Here is a 20,531-nt window from a genome sequence, read left to right on the forward strand (position 1 = left end):
TGGGTTTATTAAGCTTAGGATGCTAAGATAATTCAAATGAAAGTAATCTTAAGATGTCTTCTATGTCAACATTTTTTCCATGCAACGTCATAGCACAGTGCTTGGGGTGTTCATGTGGTCTGATCTTAACCTCAAACCATAGAGACTGTACAACCCTGGGAAAGTTTTTTTCAATGCCTGGCTTTCTTCAGGAATTGAAACTATCACAATTTTCCTATTCAATCACTTGAACAACTCCATTTCAACTGTAAACTCACTTCTGATTTTTAATCTCCACTGTACTGTCTTTTTTCGACTTTAATTAAAAAGCTGCACAAAAGTAAATGCCTACTTTACCTCCACGGGCAGTTTCCCCAGCTGTAGTGGATCATGATTTTTTTTTTTTTGTTAGTGTTAAGATTCAACAGCAAAATGAAGACCAAACTCAAGCTTTGTGACTCTACCTGAATGCATCTGGGTCCTGTCACTGATAATGTAACCCTATGCAGGTTATTTTCAAGAATGTCAGATCTTTTGCTTGAAGAATTACTGCCACTATATTTAAGCACTTTTCTTGTTTTGTACATAGCTTCTTCTAAACCTCTGTATGAATGTACCAGTCTGAGAGTCATGTGCTTTCTACAATGTACTGGTTTTTATAGGTTGTCACTACTGAGGCCAGTAGTAGAAAATTACCTGCAGAATGGAGTATTTTTTTTTCCCCCAAATATTTTCTTGTCTGAGGAAAAGAATTTGAGCTTCAGTAGAATGCTAGTCCTGCTTTGCTCTACAAACTGTATTTTCTATACCTGTCTGTGGAGAAGGAGCATTGTGATATTTAAGACTGAGCAGGTGGCTTGGGAAAGCTGATCTAGTCAGAACAAGAAAACTGTAAGGAAAGACTAGGAAGGAAATGGTAGCACCTTCCTGGTAGAGGAAAATGGGACTGCAATTCATAGAGAAGTGTGTAGGTTAGTTAACTAGTCATGAAGCACTATCCTAATTAATCTAAAAACTTTGATTTGGAAAAATATGGGGAAGACGGACATGGTGATTTTTTCAGTATAGGATTTTCTGATGGATCCTAACTGCAGTACTAGAAAAATGTGAACTATTCCAAGCTCCAGAGTTTTGTTTAAACTTTGTGTCAGGCCTGTTGTGTTGTACTAGCTCTTTAGATTAATTATTATAGAGGAACAAAGATTTATTCAATCTGTGGAGAACAGTTTAAGTTATTCCTATAGGCCCAGTGCATCCAGGGAACTCCCAAAGGGTCTGTGACCCTGTGGAAAGCCCAAGCTGGAGCAGGCTCCTGGCAGAACCTGTGGCCCCAGGGAAGCACCCATGCTGCAGCAGATTTTCTGACAGGCCTTGGGACCCTGGGGGGAATCCATGCTGGAGCTTTCTGTTCTGGAAGACTGCACCCTATGGAAGGCACCTACACTGGAGCAATTCATGGAGACCATGGGAAGAACTCACATTGGAGAAGCTTTTGGAGGATTGTCTCCCATGGGAAGGGCCCCATGCTGGAACAGGGAAAGGTAAGAAGTCCTCCCCTGAGAAAGAAGGAGCAGCAGAGACAACATGTAATGAACTGCCTGCAAACCCCCATTTCCCATTTCTGTGTACCACTGGGTGGAGGAGGCCAAAAAAAGGTGAGTAAAGTCAAGCTCAAGAAGAAGGGAGAGGTTGCAAAATGTATTTTTAAGATTTAGTTTTTATTTCTCATTACCTGCTCCAATCTGATTGGTAGTAAACTAATCTACCTCAGTTAAGTCTGTTCATCAAGGAGAGCAACTCATGAGTGATAGATGCCTGTTCTTACCTCAACCCATGAGCCTTTTGTTACATTTCCTCTCCTCCATTCAGCTGAGAGGGGGCTGATACAGCAGGTTGGCACCTGCTGTCATAGGCAAACTACTTTGCTTGAAACAAAGAATTGCTGTTTTCAATTGCCACAACATATCCAAAATCACTGTCTTATTGTATTTAATGGTTTAAGGAACAAGAACTTTGTCACATTGCCCACCAGCATGCCATTTCATTCCATCGGGTTATTATATTAAGCAAAATTAGATGAGACAACTTATAGCTCAAATGGTTGTGGTGGCACTTGGCATATGGATGATGGCATAAGTGTGACAATTTATGTAATTTCTATGAGTTTCAGAAGTTAGAGAATGTAAACTGTTTTTATTTAGAGAAGACAATATATTTTTATTTGGTTAAAACAAGTTAGAAGACATCTTACATCAGTTTATGGTCTTCCTTCTAACTTTTAATGAAGAATGTTAATCACATTTCTATTAGAACATGTTTATCCAGCAATTTTTCATTTTTCAAATAGTACAGCTTTTTGCTTTTAGCTTGCATATACAACTGCAGCTGCACTTAAAACACACCAATCACTGTTAAAAAGGATTTGCTATTATCTACAGTATGCCTTTACTTAGAACAAGAAGACTTAACTTTTTAATTCTCCTTCAAAAAGGTTACATTCCTAATTGTAAAAAAAATATAAAAACCAAAATACTAAAGTAAAACAGCTTTCTAAAAGATTTAGCAGGTTCTGCAGTTCTTTAGTTTACCCTACGTTAGTATTGTGTATTCTCAACTTAAAGAACAGGTACCCTTCTGTCCTCAGGCTACTGTCACAATCTCATTGTATCTTTTAGCCAAATATCTAGAATTTTTAAAGAGGCAATACTACTTCCTCTGTCCATATCCCAATTTTTTAACAGTTTCAGTAGTTAGAGAATTACAATTATCTTATTTAACTCCAGATTTCAGATAAGATTTTCATACCATATCAAACACAGAAAGCTTTTCTTTTTGATATAGAAAGATATCACTGTATCATCAAATGTAAATTTACAAAATAAAGACAATGACTCTGCATGATTCTCTGAGCTACTTTGATTTTCCTCTGCTGCCTGCTCTTGGGGCATACACTGTTTTATCCCTATATTTGAGTGGAGAGATGATAAAAGTTGTGTTGGTCCCCAGTTCACATTTTTACCTAAATAAGTGCCCTGAGCAGCCCCATGGGACTTAATGGTACTGCTGTATTTAAATTGGACTTGAACAGCTGCTTGATATTGACCAGAGTGTTTTGGGTCTTTGGTTCTCCAAACTGAGATTACAGCATGAGAATGTGATAAAATAGTGTTCTAGTAAATAAAGAACTTGGAAATAAGAAAGTGGTTAAAGTAACATAGGACTCTGACAAACCCCACCTTTCTGGCACTGTGTCAGATTTAAAAGAGGCTGGAATGTTGGAAAAACCATGTTCCTGACAAAAATCAGATGAGACATAAGGTATTTTTGAAATGGCAGTGAAGTACTGTGCTTAGGCAAAGACTTTTCTATTATGCAACTAGCTGTGATTTTATTTGTATTTTTTCCCCTCTACCTTGTCTTATTCCAACCCAAGAAAACTTTCATAATCTACTTTACTCCCTAGCTTCATGGTAACAGTTAACAGAGTAGAGCTGCCTGTGCAGTTTCAGTCCATTTGTTTGAGGATGGTTTTGCTCAAATTCAGTTCCCTGGCCTGTGTCACCTCAGTGACTGACTGTTCCCAACTCAGTACACAGTCTGCTCCTCCCAGGCTTTATCACATACTGCAGTGTTTTCATTTTCTCAGGCATTACCATTCACCACTCACAATTTTTGATCTTTTCTGCATCACCCTTCACTCTTCCTGATCCTTCATTGCCTGCTCTTAATGAAGTGCCAGTGCAATGCTGTCCTCCTCTCTTCACAATTTCCCACTGACCTGTACCTTCCTTATCTCTTCCATCTACTTTTTAACTTAGCAAACAGATAAAAGAGAGTTTTGAAGTTAAGGGCAATGGGGTTTTTACTCTGTTAAAAGTATTCATTTCAGAACCTAGATGTTCCTATCATTTGATAAAAAGACATGGGGAAAAAAATATGCCACCAAAGTCCATTCTATTTCCCTTTTATCTCATGAGTGTTGCAGCCTCATGCTTGAAAATGCAGCATCTCTTGCAAAAGAAGCCTCTAGCTGATTTTGACCTTAAACCTTTCTTTTATGGAAAACTTCCCAGAACCACAGAATGGATAAAGTTGGAAGTGGCCTTGAAAGATTGTGTAATCCTACACTTCTGCTCAGATTTTGAGCAGGTTGTTCATGGTTATGCCCAATTTGATAAAAACTTCACAGTCTTGTTAGAAAACCTGTTCCAGTGTTTGACCACCTTCACTGTAATTAAAAATAAAATTAAATTTTATTTTAAAGAGGAATTTCTCATTTAAATTCTCACATTGATTCTCATCCTGTTACTTGGCATCTCTGATAAGAGTGAGTGTCCTTAGCCTACTCATCAGCTATTTCTGCTTTGCCTCCCCACCACATTCCCAGGTCATCTCTTAAAGCAAAAACTTTTACTGTCTTGTTCTGGAGTCCTTGTGCCCTCTGTAAAATCAGAGGAGATTTAAGTCTGAGCTCCCTGAGGGCTTTTGGTAGTGTTGCTGTTCGTAGTTACTCCTTTTCTGCTCTCTTCAACTACTATGTGTTGCTATAAAAAAATGCAAAATATTTAAGATTAAGAGACTGCTTTCTTGCAAGTGACTTGCATTTGCTGTAGCTGTTGATGCTTTCAGGGAAAAACAAAGAAGCTGGTGTTTTGAATGGCATCTTAGAAGGATGATGACCAGAAGGTCATCCACCACTGCTAATCAGTATGTGCTACATTAGTATTTATTTACTGACATCTCAATGGGTTCCTAACACTTGTTTTATTATCTTGTGCATTTATTCTACATTTTCTGTCAGGCTGCCTCTTTCCTAGCAATTTCTTTCCTTCAGGGAGTGTCTGTCAGATGTACTTCATGGCTTGAGACATTAGGGCAGTGAAACAGCTGATGTGACTTTACAGATTCTTTGCCAGTTAGAAAACTAGCTTGTTTGAAATTCAGATTAATTTCTCTTTCCAAACAAGCTGTCCTTGTCATTGATGTTAGGTTATGGAATTTTAAATGAGCTTCTTGCATAAATAAAAAGATGTAACTTGATGGATATTAAACTTGAGAACTCTTTTCTTTTTTTTTTTTTTTCCACAAAGCACCTAGATACATGCTTTTAATGCCATCACTCTTAGCAAACTTATTGCAGGATTTTATGATAAAAGGTCAGGTACATTCTGAACTTTCTATGTAGTAACTATCATTTATCAGAGCAAAGAATTAAAGGCTCTGTACTTAAATATGCTTTCCTGATTTCTGTTATTCCTCTTCTACCACCCAAAAATGTTTACAGACCCAGGCACTGAAATTTTAGTTACTTTTATGTTGTTTTCCACATAAATGTATTATGAAAGCTGTATTTGCTGGGATGCTGCAAACCTTGTTGATCATCTGCAGTGGGACCAAGAAGGACATTTTCCTACCATGAAAACTTTCACAAGTGCCTCTTAAAGTTATATGTATGTTTCATAGATTCTTTTCCATAGTATTTTCTCTGTCCACTAACTATAGGAAAGAGGATTCAGAGGAAGAGAAAGTCTGTAAATTCCATGTTTTTATCTGCATTCTGGGTCACTAACTGAATCCTGTCACACAAGTTGGCATTGGTACCTAGCAAGGTGTGGAGGTGAACAGCCCTTGCTGCTACTGAAGAAGTGTAGCCAGATGTTTGAACTCACCTGTGTCTCTCCTATTTTTTATCTGTTTGCCCTAATCAGTATTTGCTAGCATAATTTTGTGAAAAGAAGACTAGCTGTTCAGTTTGAAAATAAATAAATAAAGTTGAAATGTTTACTTGGCTCTCAAGTGAGAAGTGTCCCAAAGTACCTTATTTAAAATGGATGCTGTTGGACATAACGCTGAAGGAAATGCCAAGCTGAGGAAGAATTCTGCACTTTGAAATTTATAACTGTATATCTGGCTGCCTGTCATCTTGGTATAAATCAAGATCTGACATTTGTCTAAAATAAGCCTCTAGATGTAGCAACATCTGCTTATTTTTCCTCCTATTTTTTCATCTACTCATGCCCTCTGCAATTTGACAAATAAATTTTCATTAATTTTTATATTTGAAAAAGACTTAGCTTGAAAAAGAATAAACAAAGAAGTATATTCTGTTTTATCAAGGATTGGGAAACAGCAAATATGGCATTAGAAATAGGAGCTGTTAACAATAATGCAGTCTCTGGGATGTATCTGATCTGCTTATAAACAGTTGAAGTCAACTATCTTCTGAATTCAAAACCAGCAGATTAATGTTAATTTTGTCTGACCTTGGTGGAATGGCATTAACTTTGGTAATCATGGGCTTCATAGCAGGAATTAATTAATTGCTTCAATCTTAAATTAAATAGAAAATAAAGACTTGCAGTCTAGCTCTAGTATTTCTCTAGGCTGCAAGGGCAGAGCTGACTCTTATTCAAGCTGCCATGAAGCAAGGCCCCCAGGTCCCGTCCTGCAGTGCTGCTGCCCAGCCTGTGTCCTAGTCTGTCTGTACATCCAGGGTTGCTGTGTCGCAGGTGCAGAATCCAGCGCTGCTCTTGGCACACTTCACAGGAGTGGCGATTGCCAGCTCCCTCACCTGCTCAGGTCTCTCAGCAGGGCCTCTCTTTGACAGAGTCTACAGCTGTGGAGAGCGAGGGTAAGGCAGGAGGGAACCTTCCCCAACAGCTCACAGCTGTACTGATTACCAAAGAAGAAACATCTGTGCCTGGTCAATCAGCTTTCAGGATATAAGGAGCAGGTCAGCTTCCCAAGAATCAGAGGCACTTGGAGATGCAGGGGGATCAGAAGGCTGCAGGGTGTGCTGAGAGGAGCCAAGGGCCAGATGAGGTAAGGATGTGCTGTATGAGGGACAGTCCAGGGTTAGGTGGCTGGGAAAGGGATAGCTTGAGGTCAGCCAGCCATGCAAGTTGAAAGAAGGAACCAAAGCTGTGTGAAACTGTTAATAGGTAAAGGAATCGGTACAAGCTGCTAATAAGAGAATGGAGTCAAAACTGACAAAGAAATCTATAAGATAATGAGACAGAGTTGTACAGAATTAATAGAGTCATATGAGAAAAAGTCAAGGTTGTATAAAGAAAAGGAAGAAAATGAGTTGAGTTCAGAGTTGTATGAGAATAAGGGCTGAAGATGAAAATGTGTAGAGTTAAGATGGTAAGAAATGTAAGTGAAAGGATTGATGGTGTTGCCAGCCCTATCCATCTCACCCTAGCTGTGACAGACAGCGGCTCTGATTAGTGCCGGTAAGCGGACAAGCTACTCCGTTCCTTGCTCAGACTGATGAAGCTGCCGCAGGACTCTGTTACCCTCGGAGCCCAAGGAAGGCGTTTCGCGCCGCTGTCCGGGCTGGGGCGGGCCCGGCCCCGAGGCCGCCCGCGGGCTCTCCCGGCAACGCGGCGGACGCGCTGCGGCCATGGCCTCCAGGGCGGGCAGGAGGAAGGAGCCCCCCAGCCGCTCCAGCTTCTCCCCCAGAATGTGAGAGCCCGGCAGAGAGGGCGGGGGGCGCGGGAGGATGGCAGCCCCGCGCCTGGGGACACCGGCCGGGGCCGGCTCGGGGCCCGCACCTGTGCGGGCGGCCCTGGCACCGCCGGCCGGACACGGGTGCGGGCCCGGCAGCGCTGGGCGGGCAGACAACTTGTGCAAGAACAAGGGAGTTCAATTGCTCCTGTGGGTGCCTCGGGATTCTAAAGCTGAGGTGGGGCTTGGTTGTTGTCGGGGTTCTGGCTGTGTGTTCAAACTTTATACCGCATCAGTTTCACTTACAGAAGGGAAAGATAATTACCAGTGTCTGGAAGGTTTGCTTTACGTTATAAAGAACCTGAGGAAAGCAAGTATGATTAAAAAAAAAAAAGTATTTTGCCCTGTTAATTTCTTAAATATTCATGTGTAAGTAGAATCTCTTGAGGTATTTTTAAGTGTTTTGCTATTTGCTGGGTGTTTAGTGTGAATTTGTATATTTCTTCATAAATGTCTATTTCTTCCTGGAAAGACAAATAGAGAGCATTGACATTCACCCTCACTATTTTGAGTTGTGAGTTCTGTTTCTATGGTGTTAGCAGCTTTCTCATCCTAATGTAAGCCTGAATGCACAGCACTGTCAGGATTCAAATGAAAAAGGTGTGTCATATAAGTGCTTATGGTCTTTTTTTTTTTTTCTTCTGCCATAAGTGAAGGCTTCAGTTGTATCACCTGAATCAATCTCAAATGTCCCTTGGTGCTTATTTCATGTCTAGTTACACAGCCTTTACTACACAGTGGTTTCCTATTTCGTATTTTCATGTTCTGTTTTGAATTTCACACCCTGATTCCCATTTTGCTAACTTTTCTGTTGTAGGCTGCCAGTATCTAGTTCCTTTCCTCCACTGCACCCTTTGCTTAGTAACTCTGTTGTTATTTTGGCCACAGCCATGTCCATCATAGTTATTGCTTCAAACAGTTTATCAGCATTTTTCTGATGAAATTTAAGCTATCAGGGACGTTTTTATTTTTTAGCTGTTGGAGAAAGTAAAGTTGTTTTGCTTAAGGGGGAGTAGTTTGAAAATGTCCTAGTGGTGGCTTAGAGATTTTTGTTTCTTCTGTAGTCTAGTAACATGTTACCAAAACCTGATTGCAATGCAGAGCCATGGAAACATGGAATAAATAGTTTGTATGTTTTTTTCATTAAGCCTTTTAACTGTAGCATGTCTTTGATCATGTAATGAACCATTGTGATGCAGAGTGCCCCTGTTGTAAATATTTTTTTGTCATTCTGAAATTTTACTAAGGCCTTTTGGATAAATGGATGAAAAAAATGTTGGTTTAGGTCAATGCATGTCTTTCCAAGTTCAGCAAATGACCTGATAAGCCTTGACTAAATTGTCAAGAAACATTTTCCTATGGCATCTGTTGAGCTGTAAAAATTAATTCAAATCAAGGAAGGCTATTGACAAATTATTACATTTTTGTGTACCTAACTCTTTGTCATGAAACAAAAATTTTACTGAAAAAGTAGACCCATTTACTCATGAAACTGTAGAGAATCGTGCTATAAAATAGTTGAAAATTTTATTTCAGCGCTTAGTGTGCTTTTAGTCATATTGTTTTGCTCTGTCAGTTTTAAGTGAGTTGATCAAGTCTATTCCATTACAGTATTTAGTCTCAGTAAGATTTTCATCCTGCTGAAAACCCACATGCATCTTAGTACACTCTCATCAAAGACCTGTATGAAAACCTGGTGTTATACAACTCGGTGGAAATTGTTGGTGGTTGGGAACTAAACACAGAGGGACTAAAGGTTTCCCCATGGAAACACTTTTATCATCTTGAATAGCCTTTCTTCTCTCTAGCCCTTGTTTCCCAGATGGATTGGAACTTATGTGTCCAACTCACTATCAAAAATATATTTTAGCACTCTTAGTCCCTCTGAAACAACTGAAGAACAGATTTTTCTTTTCTTTAATCATGCTGTATGCCAATGGTCCCCAAACCTTTTTTTAGTGCACTACCCAACTAGTGTAAAGTTTTTGAGTGCACTTTTTCCACGTATATGTATTTATTCCTTTATCAGTTATATTTGCACACTGCTCAAGCTCTAATGTTTCTTTTCCTTGTGTGTACTATCTGCTATGCAGGTCACTGCTATAAAAGTACAGAATTTCTGTGGGAGACAACAAGCACCTAGGCAGTTCAAGTTTTGATCTACAGTTGGTAACGTTTATAGGGAGCTTTTTCTTTGGATTAGGCTGATTGACCGAAAGTTAGAACCACAGGCTGTGGTGGTTTATGCAAAATGGAGGCTGTACGTCATTTTTCAATTTTCCACAATGTTTCTAGACTGCTTTCCCCTTTGTCATAAGATTTGTGATGTCAGAACAGTGGCAATGCAATTGATAGCAGACAGATGGACGTGTTATTTCTTTATTTGAAAATGGAAAGATGCTGTGCAATGAGGAATATCTGTATTATGGTATTGATGTAATGTAGATGTAATCTTGGTCTACAAGAACAAGATACAAACATCATTCATTTACAAGAAAGTACAGTTTCAGACCCAAATGCAGAGAAAATTCAGCTTTCTGATATAAGGCTTAATTTATGTCATTGTCAAGAACAATCAGAAGAGTACTGAGCTGGTTCTGCAGGAGCTGCTCTGCAATAAAATGAATAGTATACTGATGCTCTTTATAATTGTTGAGAAAAACTGCTGAACATGGTGAAACAACTGTACTGTGTAAACCTATGATTCATTCCTCATTTTGTCTGGTAAATCCTGGGTTCAACAGGGTGCTCTATGTTTCCTCAGATAATGTTTTTCTCCTAATACTAGGCAAGTGTCGGTAATGATGATAAATGTTTTATCTAAGGCAATTTACCAAGTCCTTTTTAATGAGTTGTGGAAATTAGAACTTAGTCTTATACACATGCTGTAAGATTGTAGCTGTATACATTGGAGATATAATAATTACTTGTTAGTATTGGAATTTCAGTAAAGCTTTTGGTACTATCAGTCACAGTATCCTTCTGGATAAAATGTCCCACTCACAGCTGGATAAACACATCATGGATGGGTGAGCAACTGACTCATGGGTTGGGTGTGAAGGGTGATAGTGAATGGGGTGACATCAGACTGGCCACCTGTCACTAGGGGGTTCCACAGGACTCCATCAGTGCCCCTGTGCTATTCAACATCTTCATAAATGGCTTGGACTCAGGACTGGAAGGGACACTCGGCAAGTTCACAGATGATGTAAAATTATGAGAAGCTCAAAGATAGAGGGACCTCAGTACATTAGAGAGGTGGGCAATCACCAACCACATGAAATTTAACAAAGTGCCAGATTCTGTGTCTGGAATGGGCAGCCCTGGATATATGGACAGACTATATATACACACTACAAATGTGTGGAGAACGAGATGCTGGAGAGCAGCACCTCAGAAAGGGATCTGGGAATCCTGGTCTATGACAAGTTGAATATGAATACCACACTGTGGGGGGCCAGCTGTGAGGTGAAGTTGTTTGAGGAGTGACTGAGGTTACTTGTATGTTGAGTGTGGAGGAGAATGAGGGGAGAGCTCACTGCAGCCTTCTCAATGGGAAGAGGAGGGGCAGGCATTGATCTCCTGTCTGTGACCCATGACAGGACCTGAGGGAATGGCATGAAATTGTGTCGGGAGAAGTTTACACTGGATATCAGGAAAAGGCTCTTTCCCCAGAGGGTGTTTGGGCACTGGAACAGGCTCCCCAGGGAAGTGGTCACAGCACCAAGCCTGACAGAGCTCAAGAAGCATTTGGACAACATTCCTGGGCACATGGAGTAACTCTTAGGGTGCCCTGTGCAGAATCAGAAGTTGGACTTGGATGATCCTAGTGGAATCCAACTCAGAGTATTCCCTGATTTGCTTTGATATGTGTCCATTCTGTTACCCAGCTTGTTCAGGATGAAACAGAGACAATTACTATAAAAATTTTATATAAATCTGTGGAAACCTTAGTAATGTAACTATGTAATTTGAAAGAGAAATGGGTATTTGCAGTCTGCTTGAGAAAATGTTGCCTTGTAAGTTTAGTATTCTGTTGTAATTGCAAGCTAGATTTTCTGTTTTATTTTAGAACAAAGCTTGCGGTTACAAGGGCAAAAAATGCTTAAAATACTTTGTCTTTTAACTAACACTATCTTTCCGATAGTAAATGTGACTTGTTTTTATGAGTCTCTAATGATCAAAATACTAAATAGAAATATAAATAATATAAAAAAGAAAAATGCTATTTTTTCTTTAAACAATTTATAAAAAAAGTCCTGAAAGCTGTCAGTGCTTACAAAAAAAATTAGTATTATAATTTCATCTGTTGTGGATAAAATTAATGCAGAAAACCTCTGAGAGTAATGTGTACAAACATTTGTGCAATATATTTTGATCACCTTAAAATCACTTTTAATTTCTAGTGAGATCAGGCTTTATTTTTTATCTTTTTTTTCCCCCCCACAAGTGTTTAGAACAGTGAGGACAGTTCATCTGCACTGTGGAAAATCAATCAAGATTACAGGTGGATATATTGCCTTGTTGGACTGGGACCTCAGAAGCATATGGAGAGAAGGCAGGAGAATTCCTCTGGACCTGCTAGCCAGACTTCCCTTGGGTCTCTGCAGGATACTCCACTGGGTCTCTCTTCATTATTTCTTTCTAATTAGATAGTAGTTCCCTCAGGAGATAGGCAGCTGCTGGAGATGATGGGCTGAGGTAGTCAAAAGAACTGCTGCCCTTAGTTTTTCTTAATTGCACCATTAGAAGCTACTGAGAATCTGATCTTTCCCAGGTTTCAACAGCTATGGTGAATAGGAATTGATGTCTTTGGTGGAACTGAAAGAGATTCTGGCTAGTAAGAATGGGTAATGAATTAAAATGCTTTTAAGTTAATTTGATGAAGCTCTATGCCATCAAGCCCAATCTTCTAAATTAATCTTAAGCCATCAGCATCCATCTCAATTAGGGTTTGGGCTATTAGGGACAAAAGTGAGGAGTTAATGGTTGATGCCAAGACAGGCAAGTGATTTAGGGGTAATTGTGGCACAGAGGCCACTAATGTACATAGGGGAAGGTCAGAGCTGTGCTGAAGTTTTTGTGAAAGAGTTCAGTAACTAATATTTACCACTGATGTGTCCTTAAGGACCAGCAGAAACAGTTGAAGCCTGCACTGGCTGTAAGAAATAATTTTTTAACTGTGTGGCTGATTGCAATGAGTAGCAGGCTGCTCTACCAATGCCTAGAATTGCCTGATGTTTGTTATTAAGATTAAAAGATGGGACAATAAAAGCAGAAAAAATAATGGCATTGCTAGTTCATTCTTCAGTTTCCATATGTCTGGGATAAGGTTTCAGCCATGGCTTGTGATTGAGGTTTTATTCACTGCCAGCATGTGTTCTTTAGGTCTGATGGTTTAGAGAACATAGACTGACCAGATTAATTTTTTGGTGTTTAGGGTTTGTTAGGTGGGCTGAGGGTTGGCAATGGTAAGAACTAATGTCTTGTGGATAAGAGCATGGTAATTGAACTTGAAGCTTTTAGCGTTGTGCTGGACTTCTCTTGTTGGTTAATGTAAGTTTCAATGGGCACTAAAAATTTATATTTATATGGAATCAGTGAACAAACCTGCAGAAAAGAAAGCCATTGAAGATTACATAAATATAGTGATGCATCAAGCTTGGGAAGTGCTTGAGAACTATTCTTAGAAATAGAGACCGTGAAACTATTTGACAGATACACTAGATGTGCCTTTATGCTCTTTGCAGGTTTTCAGCTGTGCTGTTGTTTGAGAGGTGTTGGTGTTCACCCATTCTCTCACTCAGTACTCCTGCTCTCCTGTTTGTGGTCTGAGGGGGTAGCCCAGTGGTACATCTTTGCCTTGCAACATATCTTACAACATGCTTTACTTGAGAGAAGGGGCTGCTGTATAACCATGAAAGTTGGTTACATTCGTATTTAGGTGCTTATCCTTGTTTTTGGCTATGTATGAGCTACAGTCAGGTTGAGTGTGGCTTGGAGGTTATAACCAGGTTCTGCTAGAGGCTTGAAACAGGGTGAACGTTTTGGACAAAAGACACTGAGGATACTAGCCCTGATTTTGCATTTTTTAATTGGGTGTACCCGTTTTGTGGCTAGTTATGCATAATTTATGAGAAACTGGGCTGTCTTTAAAAATATTATTAGTTTCAAGTGTCATGGTTTAACCCCATCTGGCAGCTCTGATCCACTCTGCTTGCTAGCTCCTCCCTAGCAGAATTAGGGCAGGAATCTGGGTAAAAATGCATCAATGTGTGGGTTGAGATGAAGATAGTTTAATAAGTAAACAACAAAGCAAGAAAAAGAATTCATTCATTGCTTCCCATGGACAGGCAGATGTGAAGCCATCTCCATGAAAGCAGGGCTCCATCATGTGCAATGGTGACTTGGGGAGACAAAGGTCATAATTGTGAATGTCTTCCTTTTTCTTCTCCCAGCTTTCGTTGCACAGCACAACATTTGGAAAGGAAACTCTGGTTATTTGGGTTCAGGTGCCTGGGCTGAGTCCCCTCTGGTCCTTTCTTGTGCACCCCCAGCCTATGTGCTGGCAGAGCCATGTGAGAAGCAGAAAAGGCCTCAACTCTGTGTAGTCACTGCTCAGCAATATCTGAAGTATCACTGTGTTATCAACATTCTTTCCATCACAAAACTAATACATGTCCCCCCTGCAAGCTGCTCTGAAGAAATTTACTTCAATCCTAGGCAAACCCAGTACAGCTAACCACTGGACTTCAAAAAGGAAAATATTTATATGAAAAATTTTAACCTTTCACTGCATTCATAAGCTGCTGAACAATAGTAACTGGTAACATATTACAAGATTTCATACTCTTACTACAAAGCTGGTTTTTGATAACTCAGAGGGCTCTTCTGTCTCAGCTCAGATTACATCCCTTCTAGCCAAAACAGTTAAGGCTTCACAAGACTCAGTGACTGGTGTGTCTGGAGCTACAGCAGTTATTCATCTCCAGTATACAGCTACTGTTCTGACAAAACTGAGGATGTTTTGAAATTGTGATCTTCTCTAGCATGCTGCTAATTGCAATCCAAGGATAAATAATTGTTTTGGTTTGAATGCCTGTCTGTAGCCTTTTGAAAGGCATTTCCTGGTCGCTCAAATAATTTGGGCACAACATAAATCTGTAATGGCCCGGGATTCCAGGACATCCAGCTGCATACCTGAATGGAAAAGTATCTATGTACCTTAAAATTTAACCATCTGAAACACTGGCCAAGTGGTACCATCCTGTACATATATATTTTTGTAGACATAGCAGTGTTAGTGAATTAATGTGTTGTGATCTTAGGCTCATGATTGTTCTTCAGAAGTTAATTATTGCATCATTGACCATCTGCAAGCTCTACTACAGTACTATTGTATTAGTACCTAAATTCTAACCTGACTAAAGCTAGAGATGTTCCTGAAGATTATGCATTGCCTGTCTTGAAAGAAAGAACCATTTTTTTTTATTGTTTTTTATCTATTTATTTTGTAAGTAACTCATATTTGTGAATGCAGTAATTTTGTTAGTATCAGAAAAAAATATTCGCAATTAGACCTAGAATTACTGACCAGAAAAATGAAACTCTTGCTTTCAGTACCTTAATTGAATTAATTCAAGTACACTAATGGAATGTTTTTCAGTGTGTAAACACACTACAACTTTACATAATCAATTTGTTGGTACTTTTTCTCCCCTTCTACTTTTAACTTTCTTTTTAGTTTCATGCTTTGTGTTGAGATAATATTTTTTTTTCCCCCCAGGTAAATATGATAAGCATATTAGAATAGCATATAAGCTGACCAATGAGTTTAATTTTTTATTAACTAGATTACATGTTAATTAGAGAATTATGTATTCAAATTAATTTTCCTAGTTAATTCTAATTAAAACAAGGAACCCCTGAGAGCTCAGCCTATTTGATCTGTAGATTTCAAACTTCATGGACTCATGGGCATGAAAAATATTAAGTAATTTACTAGTGGAAATATCACACTAAATACTGTACTCCCTACTGATCTTACTTCTAGGTTTTTCTTTCCATGAAACTCAAAGCACTGTCAGAGAATCTTGCAGGCAAACACTCAATGGGCCCTTGGTTTGAGACTGTACAATCAGATTGTGCAAGAGGAGCTTTGACTTCTATTACAGTCAACAGTGTGATGGAGAAAAGCAGCTTTCAACAGAACTGCATAGCAGAAAGTGTACTGTCAAAAGAAAAATAGTAATAATTATGCTTTGAAACTAGGAAGCATTCTTAAAGTATCATGTTAGGGACTCTGTTCACTTTCTTAAGCAGAATGGTCCTTATCTTCTGTGAACTCTCTAACCACCATGGAAGAAATGGGATTTCCTGGTTTTCTTAACAATGCATGCAAAGTGCTTTTTAAATGAGTTGGCCTAAATCCACAGAAGTACTGGCATGCTCTGCCATGCAGAGACTTTTAGCTCTTGGCTAATTGTTTAGGTGCTATACAGAAGGCACAAGAGGTTTGTACAGAAGCCAACAAAGAAGCAAGGCCTTGCAGTTCATATTCTTCTACTTGATAATTGAGTATCAAACTTCAGTGTCAAAAGAAATCTTCTTAGCATTCTTACAACTGGGTCTAAGGTCAGCTTATAGACTTCTAATGCTTCTTCATTTGCTGCTAGTTGGAAGAAGAGCCCACTGATGAGACAGAATTTTGATCTGCAAATTGAATGTAGAAGTTATTTGCTTTCAAATCTGTGACTTGTTGGAAAACTGCAAGATGTGGCTTGAGCCCCTTGTTGTCTGTGGCAGTCTGTTTGTTCACTTGGCCTGTCACTGCCACCTTTGGAAACCAGATAATGTCAGATGATTTAGAACAGCTCACAGTGCTACCTGGAGCACTGCTCAGTCAACCATAACCATCTTGGAAGAATCAGTCAGAGTTTACTTACTTTGGCTGAGACTGGCACCTGAAAAGACATTCCTCTTTCCAGGCTCTTGCTATGACATTATCTAGGTATTTAGATATTATAATATGTATCATATGATAGATATTATAATGATATATATCATATGATAGATATTGTATATTGTATTTCCACCTGTAAAACTGGATAGAAAACCTACCTCTCTAGGCTGTTTTTGTTTCTGTACAAGTGCTGATTTAAGAGCTAGATAATACAATGTTTCTGCCTTGGCAGGCATCTCCTGGAATTGTCTATATTCCACTCTTGGGAATGAAATATAAAATAAATAAATTTAAAAGAAGTCTTTTAAAGGTTTAAGTGACCTCCAGTGTGGTAGAACATCAGAGGCTGTCAAATGAATGACCTCCAGGCAATCTGATACCTTTCACTGTGAAGAATGTGTTTTTCAAATAAGCAAAAGGTATTTTTTTTCTCCATTCTGTATTCAAAGTTGGTTTGTTTTTTGTTTTTTTAAGCAGATCTTTGGCTCCATAGAATCAGGAGCAGAGAGTTTTTGCTACAGCTGTCTCTCAACACAGAAAATAGTAAGCCGAGTTTTCTGGCAGGCTACAGGGTCTTGGGCTGCCATTTGAAAGCAGCACATACATGATATTGTTTGTCAAGTCTATAATGTCACCTGATTTTACTTCTGTCTTTGAGCAGTTTACAAATGATAGTTTGTGCAATAGAAACTATTCTTCCTGGAATGCAAAAATTGAAGGATTTGGGTCCAAAATTCTAACATTGCACATGCTATGAGCATGAAGGTTGAATTTTGCAGAAATTCCTCCAAAACAAACCAAAAAAAAAATTTTTTTTTGCTTTACATAGATTTTTGTCACACAAGATAATATAGATCACATTTGATTTGTTTTAAGTTTTCAGTTGCTTATCAGTCTATTTGTCACCAGTTTTTGAATGCATCTTTATTTTTTTCCCCTAGCACAAAAGTCTATTACTAGATTCTGAGTTTTAATTCAATTTCTGACTTCAAGTATTTATATAGCAAAAAGGTTTAGTTGGGACAAATGGATGAAAACAGCAAAAGACACTCAATTTTAGCTGGATTTCTAAAACTGCAAGGATAAGAATTCGGCCAATATATTTATAGGGCAACAAATGAAGTCAGGCTGAAAACCTGAGGAGAACAAACAAAAAAAAATAAAAGTTTTAAAACCTACAATGCTTCTAAACTGCTATTTTCTATTAGTTTTTCTTTATAGTAATGTCCAAGGCATGCTACTGTGTAAAATTTGCCAAAAAGATTTGGCATATAGGGCTTTCCTTCCCCCTCCTAGAACCTGGAAAGCAAATCAAGAAGGCAAATAAAAATAAGAAAATGTGAACTTCTAAATGGCAAATCTAAATGTGAGGCTGGGTAACCATCTCTCCTAGCAATGTGTGTGTGCCTTCAAAAGAGGCTCATTCTTGACAAGTTAGTGAGATCTATTTGTAGTTGGTCTGACACCTACAAGGACATCAGCTATGTTTAGAAATGAGAACATCACACCTAAAGTACAGACCCCTTTAAAAATGATATGGCTATAAAGAATAATCAGTTGGTGTTCATCTTTTCCATCATCAATTCTCCAGTTTGAACTTGCTTCACACAGAATGCACTCTGCTTTTTGACGAAGAAAACCTACCCCGGTATGCAAAAGTGAAATAACAATAAAAGCTATGGCCACAGGCTTTTGCAAGCAGCTGTGATTGCAATATAGATGATTTACAATAATTTTTTCTGCTCATCATTCCTGAATTACATCCATGGGTTGAGTCTCTCCATACATGAGAGCTGTGAGTGCACAGACTAGAGTATTTTGCTTCTGCAGAGAATCCTGCAAGTTTTGGCTCCAGTGTCTAAGATAAGACTAATGGCAAGTATTGTAAACATCTCATTAATATTTTGGTTTTATTTTGTAATTTCTACTGCCTATTCTAATAATAAGGAGAAAACTGTATTGCCGTATTAGCTGCATATTAAATCATCTGATCCTGCCTCATTCTGTTCATTCCTCTACTGAAGAATGGCACCAGAAATGAAGGAAAAAGCAAATAATTTTGCCACAGAGTTACTGATACTTGGCCAAATTTTCTTGTATCCTTTAGAGATTCTTATGAACTTGAGTGTTACCATGGTTTCTGCTCTGGTTTTCTAAGATAATCAGATGCTACTTTTAAAAAATCATTTCAGTGATTATAGTTTAAAAGAACTTTCTGCTATAAATAAGGTCTTCAAAGGAGCCTTTTGTCTTTGAGGTTGGAAAAGATTACAGAAAAACTTAAGTAGCTTCCCTGCAGGGCAGATTTGGAGAAAAAGTTGATGCATCTGTTGGTTCTCTGCCCTCTTTTTCCTAATATAAAGCTGTGCTGAAGAAGTTTGTGGGTTTTTTGGGTTTTTTTTTCAGCGTGTTCGAACAATCCAGAGAAAGGGACACTTTTTTTTTTAACTTCTTCTTGGTGTCTTTCTGGCTTCTAAAACACCTTTGTTGTCACGAAATTATTATTGTGTGATGATCCAGAATGATATTAGTATTGGAAAAGGAAAGTTGGTGTAACCATGCTGTTCTGAAAGTACCTACTAATGCTTCTGTACTTCTTCAGAAAATCCCATTCAGAATTGCTGGGTTCCCTCTCTAAGGAATGGTCATAGATAATTTACAGGTAGATATACCTATTTTAGGAAGAAAATATTTCCTTCCTAGATTCCATTAACCAAACTGAATAGATCTTGCTTGCAGAGTGTGGTAGTGCATGTGTCTACAGACTAAATGACTGTATTACTTGATAGCACATTTCCAGTGGGCTTGTTTCCTGGCTTTCTCTGTTAAATCTGAAATCTCTGAAAAACTTAGGTTGCAATCTGTCTGCATTTTCCCTGTTGTGCTTGTCTATCCTGCCATCTCCTCTTTCCCCTTTTGGCATTATATCAATTATACCAATGTTCTTGGAGAAGCTACTAAAAGGGTGAGAGGTGAATTAATGCCAATTTCATGGTATTTCATTTGGCAATTTTTTTCTTCCTTTTTCTCCTTTAGAGTACAGGATTAAAAGGAAGTCTACCAGTAAGTTGGTTTTTAAAACACTATTGCATAATGAACCCATCCAGCCTGAGCATAAAATACCAGCAATTTGTATTGTCCTTGTATTTTACAGTTAATTTCAAAGAATTCTCACAGTTATTTTATCAAATTCTTGTAATAGAGGATCTTCTTAATAGCATACTCAAATGCAGTATTTTAATTAATTCAGCTGTCTTTTTTTTATTTATTACTCTTTATTACTTCTGTTTGGAGACCAATTAAATTGCAATTATTTGTGAATTTTCCAGGTCTTTTTGAATTGCCCTTTTTGAAATGCAGTAGTATTAGACTTTCACAACTTAATTTAGACATCTCAATCATAGGTAGCATTATTTCCATGTCTTCCATGTTGTTAATGCTGAGGCTGTTCTCTTATCAGAGTGTGGTAGAAAGTAATTTTCTGTCTTAGTGTGATAGTAAGCTAAGTAAGTCTTCCATATCTCGTTGCATTTTAAAATTATGCTTTTTTTATTATTCCATTATTGTCCCAAAGCACTCAGAAATCTTAGAAATGAAAAAAGGCTCCAAGTAACATGGTCTAGTGGAAGGTGTCCCTGCTCATGGCAGGAGGGGTAGAACTAGATATCTCTAAGGTCCCTCCCAAACCAATTTATGGTTCTACAGATTATTGCAATTATCATTGATTTTATTTGTGAATAGTGTCAGAATATCTTTGTTAACAGTAAGTGAAATTTCTGTGCTTCTTTATAAATATTTAAAAGAGCAAATTCAGATTTAGAAGTAAAAAAAGGATACAGAAATTTAGGAGTAGTCCTTAAATATTTAAAATTGCTACATATGTAATTCATCTTTCATCTGAAAAAAAAATACAATAAATGAGAATTTTAACTCATAATTTTTTACTATGTGTAAAAAACTGCCAGTAGTCATATTTGAATCAGTGTTAGAAGTGTTCAGGTTTCAAAATATCACAAATATTGAATCTATTGATACTGCCAGCACTTAGTTTTCATTGTTCTTCATGCATGTGGTTAGCACA

The 20,531-nt window shown here is 38.2% G+C and overlaps 1 protein-coding gene across 1 annotated transcript in view; it reads left to right on the top strand.

The window, feature by feature from the left end:
• Positions 1–7,369: 7,369 nt before the first annotated feature.
• Positions 7,370–20,531, top strand: part of ADGB (androglobin) — a 99,557-nt gene continuing 86,395 nt past the window's right edge. Inside the window, exon 1 of the mRNA XM_079299078.1 lies at positions 7,370–7,446. Coding sequence (XP_079155204.1) covers positions 7,385–7,446 — 62 coding nt within the window. The 5' untranslated portion in view covers positions 7,370–7,384. The remainder of the gene's footprint in view (positions 7,447–20,531) is intronic.

This window comes from Erithacus rubecula (assembly GCF_903797595.1).
Source record: "Erithacus rubecula genome assembly, chromosome: 2".
In the NCBI taxonomy this organism is placed as follows: Eukaryota; Metazoa; Chordata; class Aves; order Passeriformes; family Muscicapidae; genus Erithacus; species Erithacus rubecula.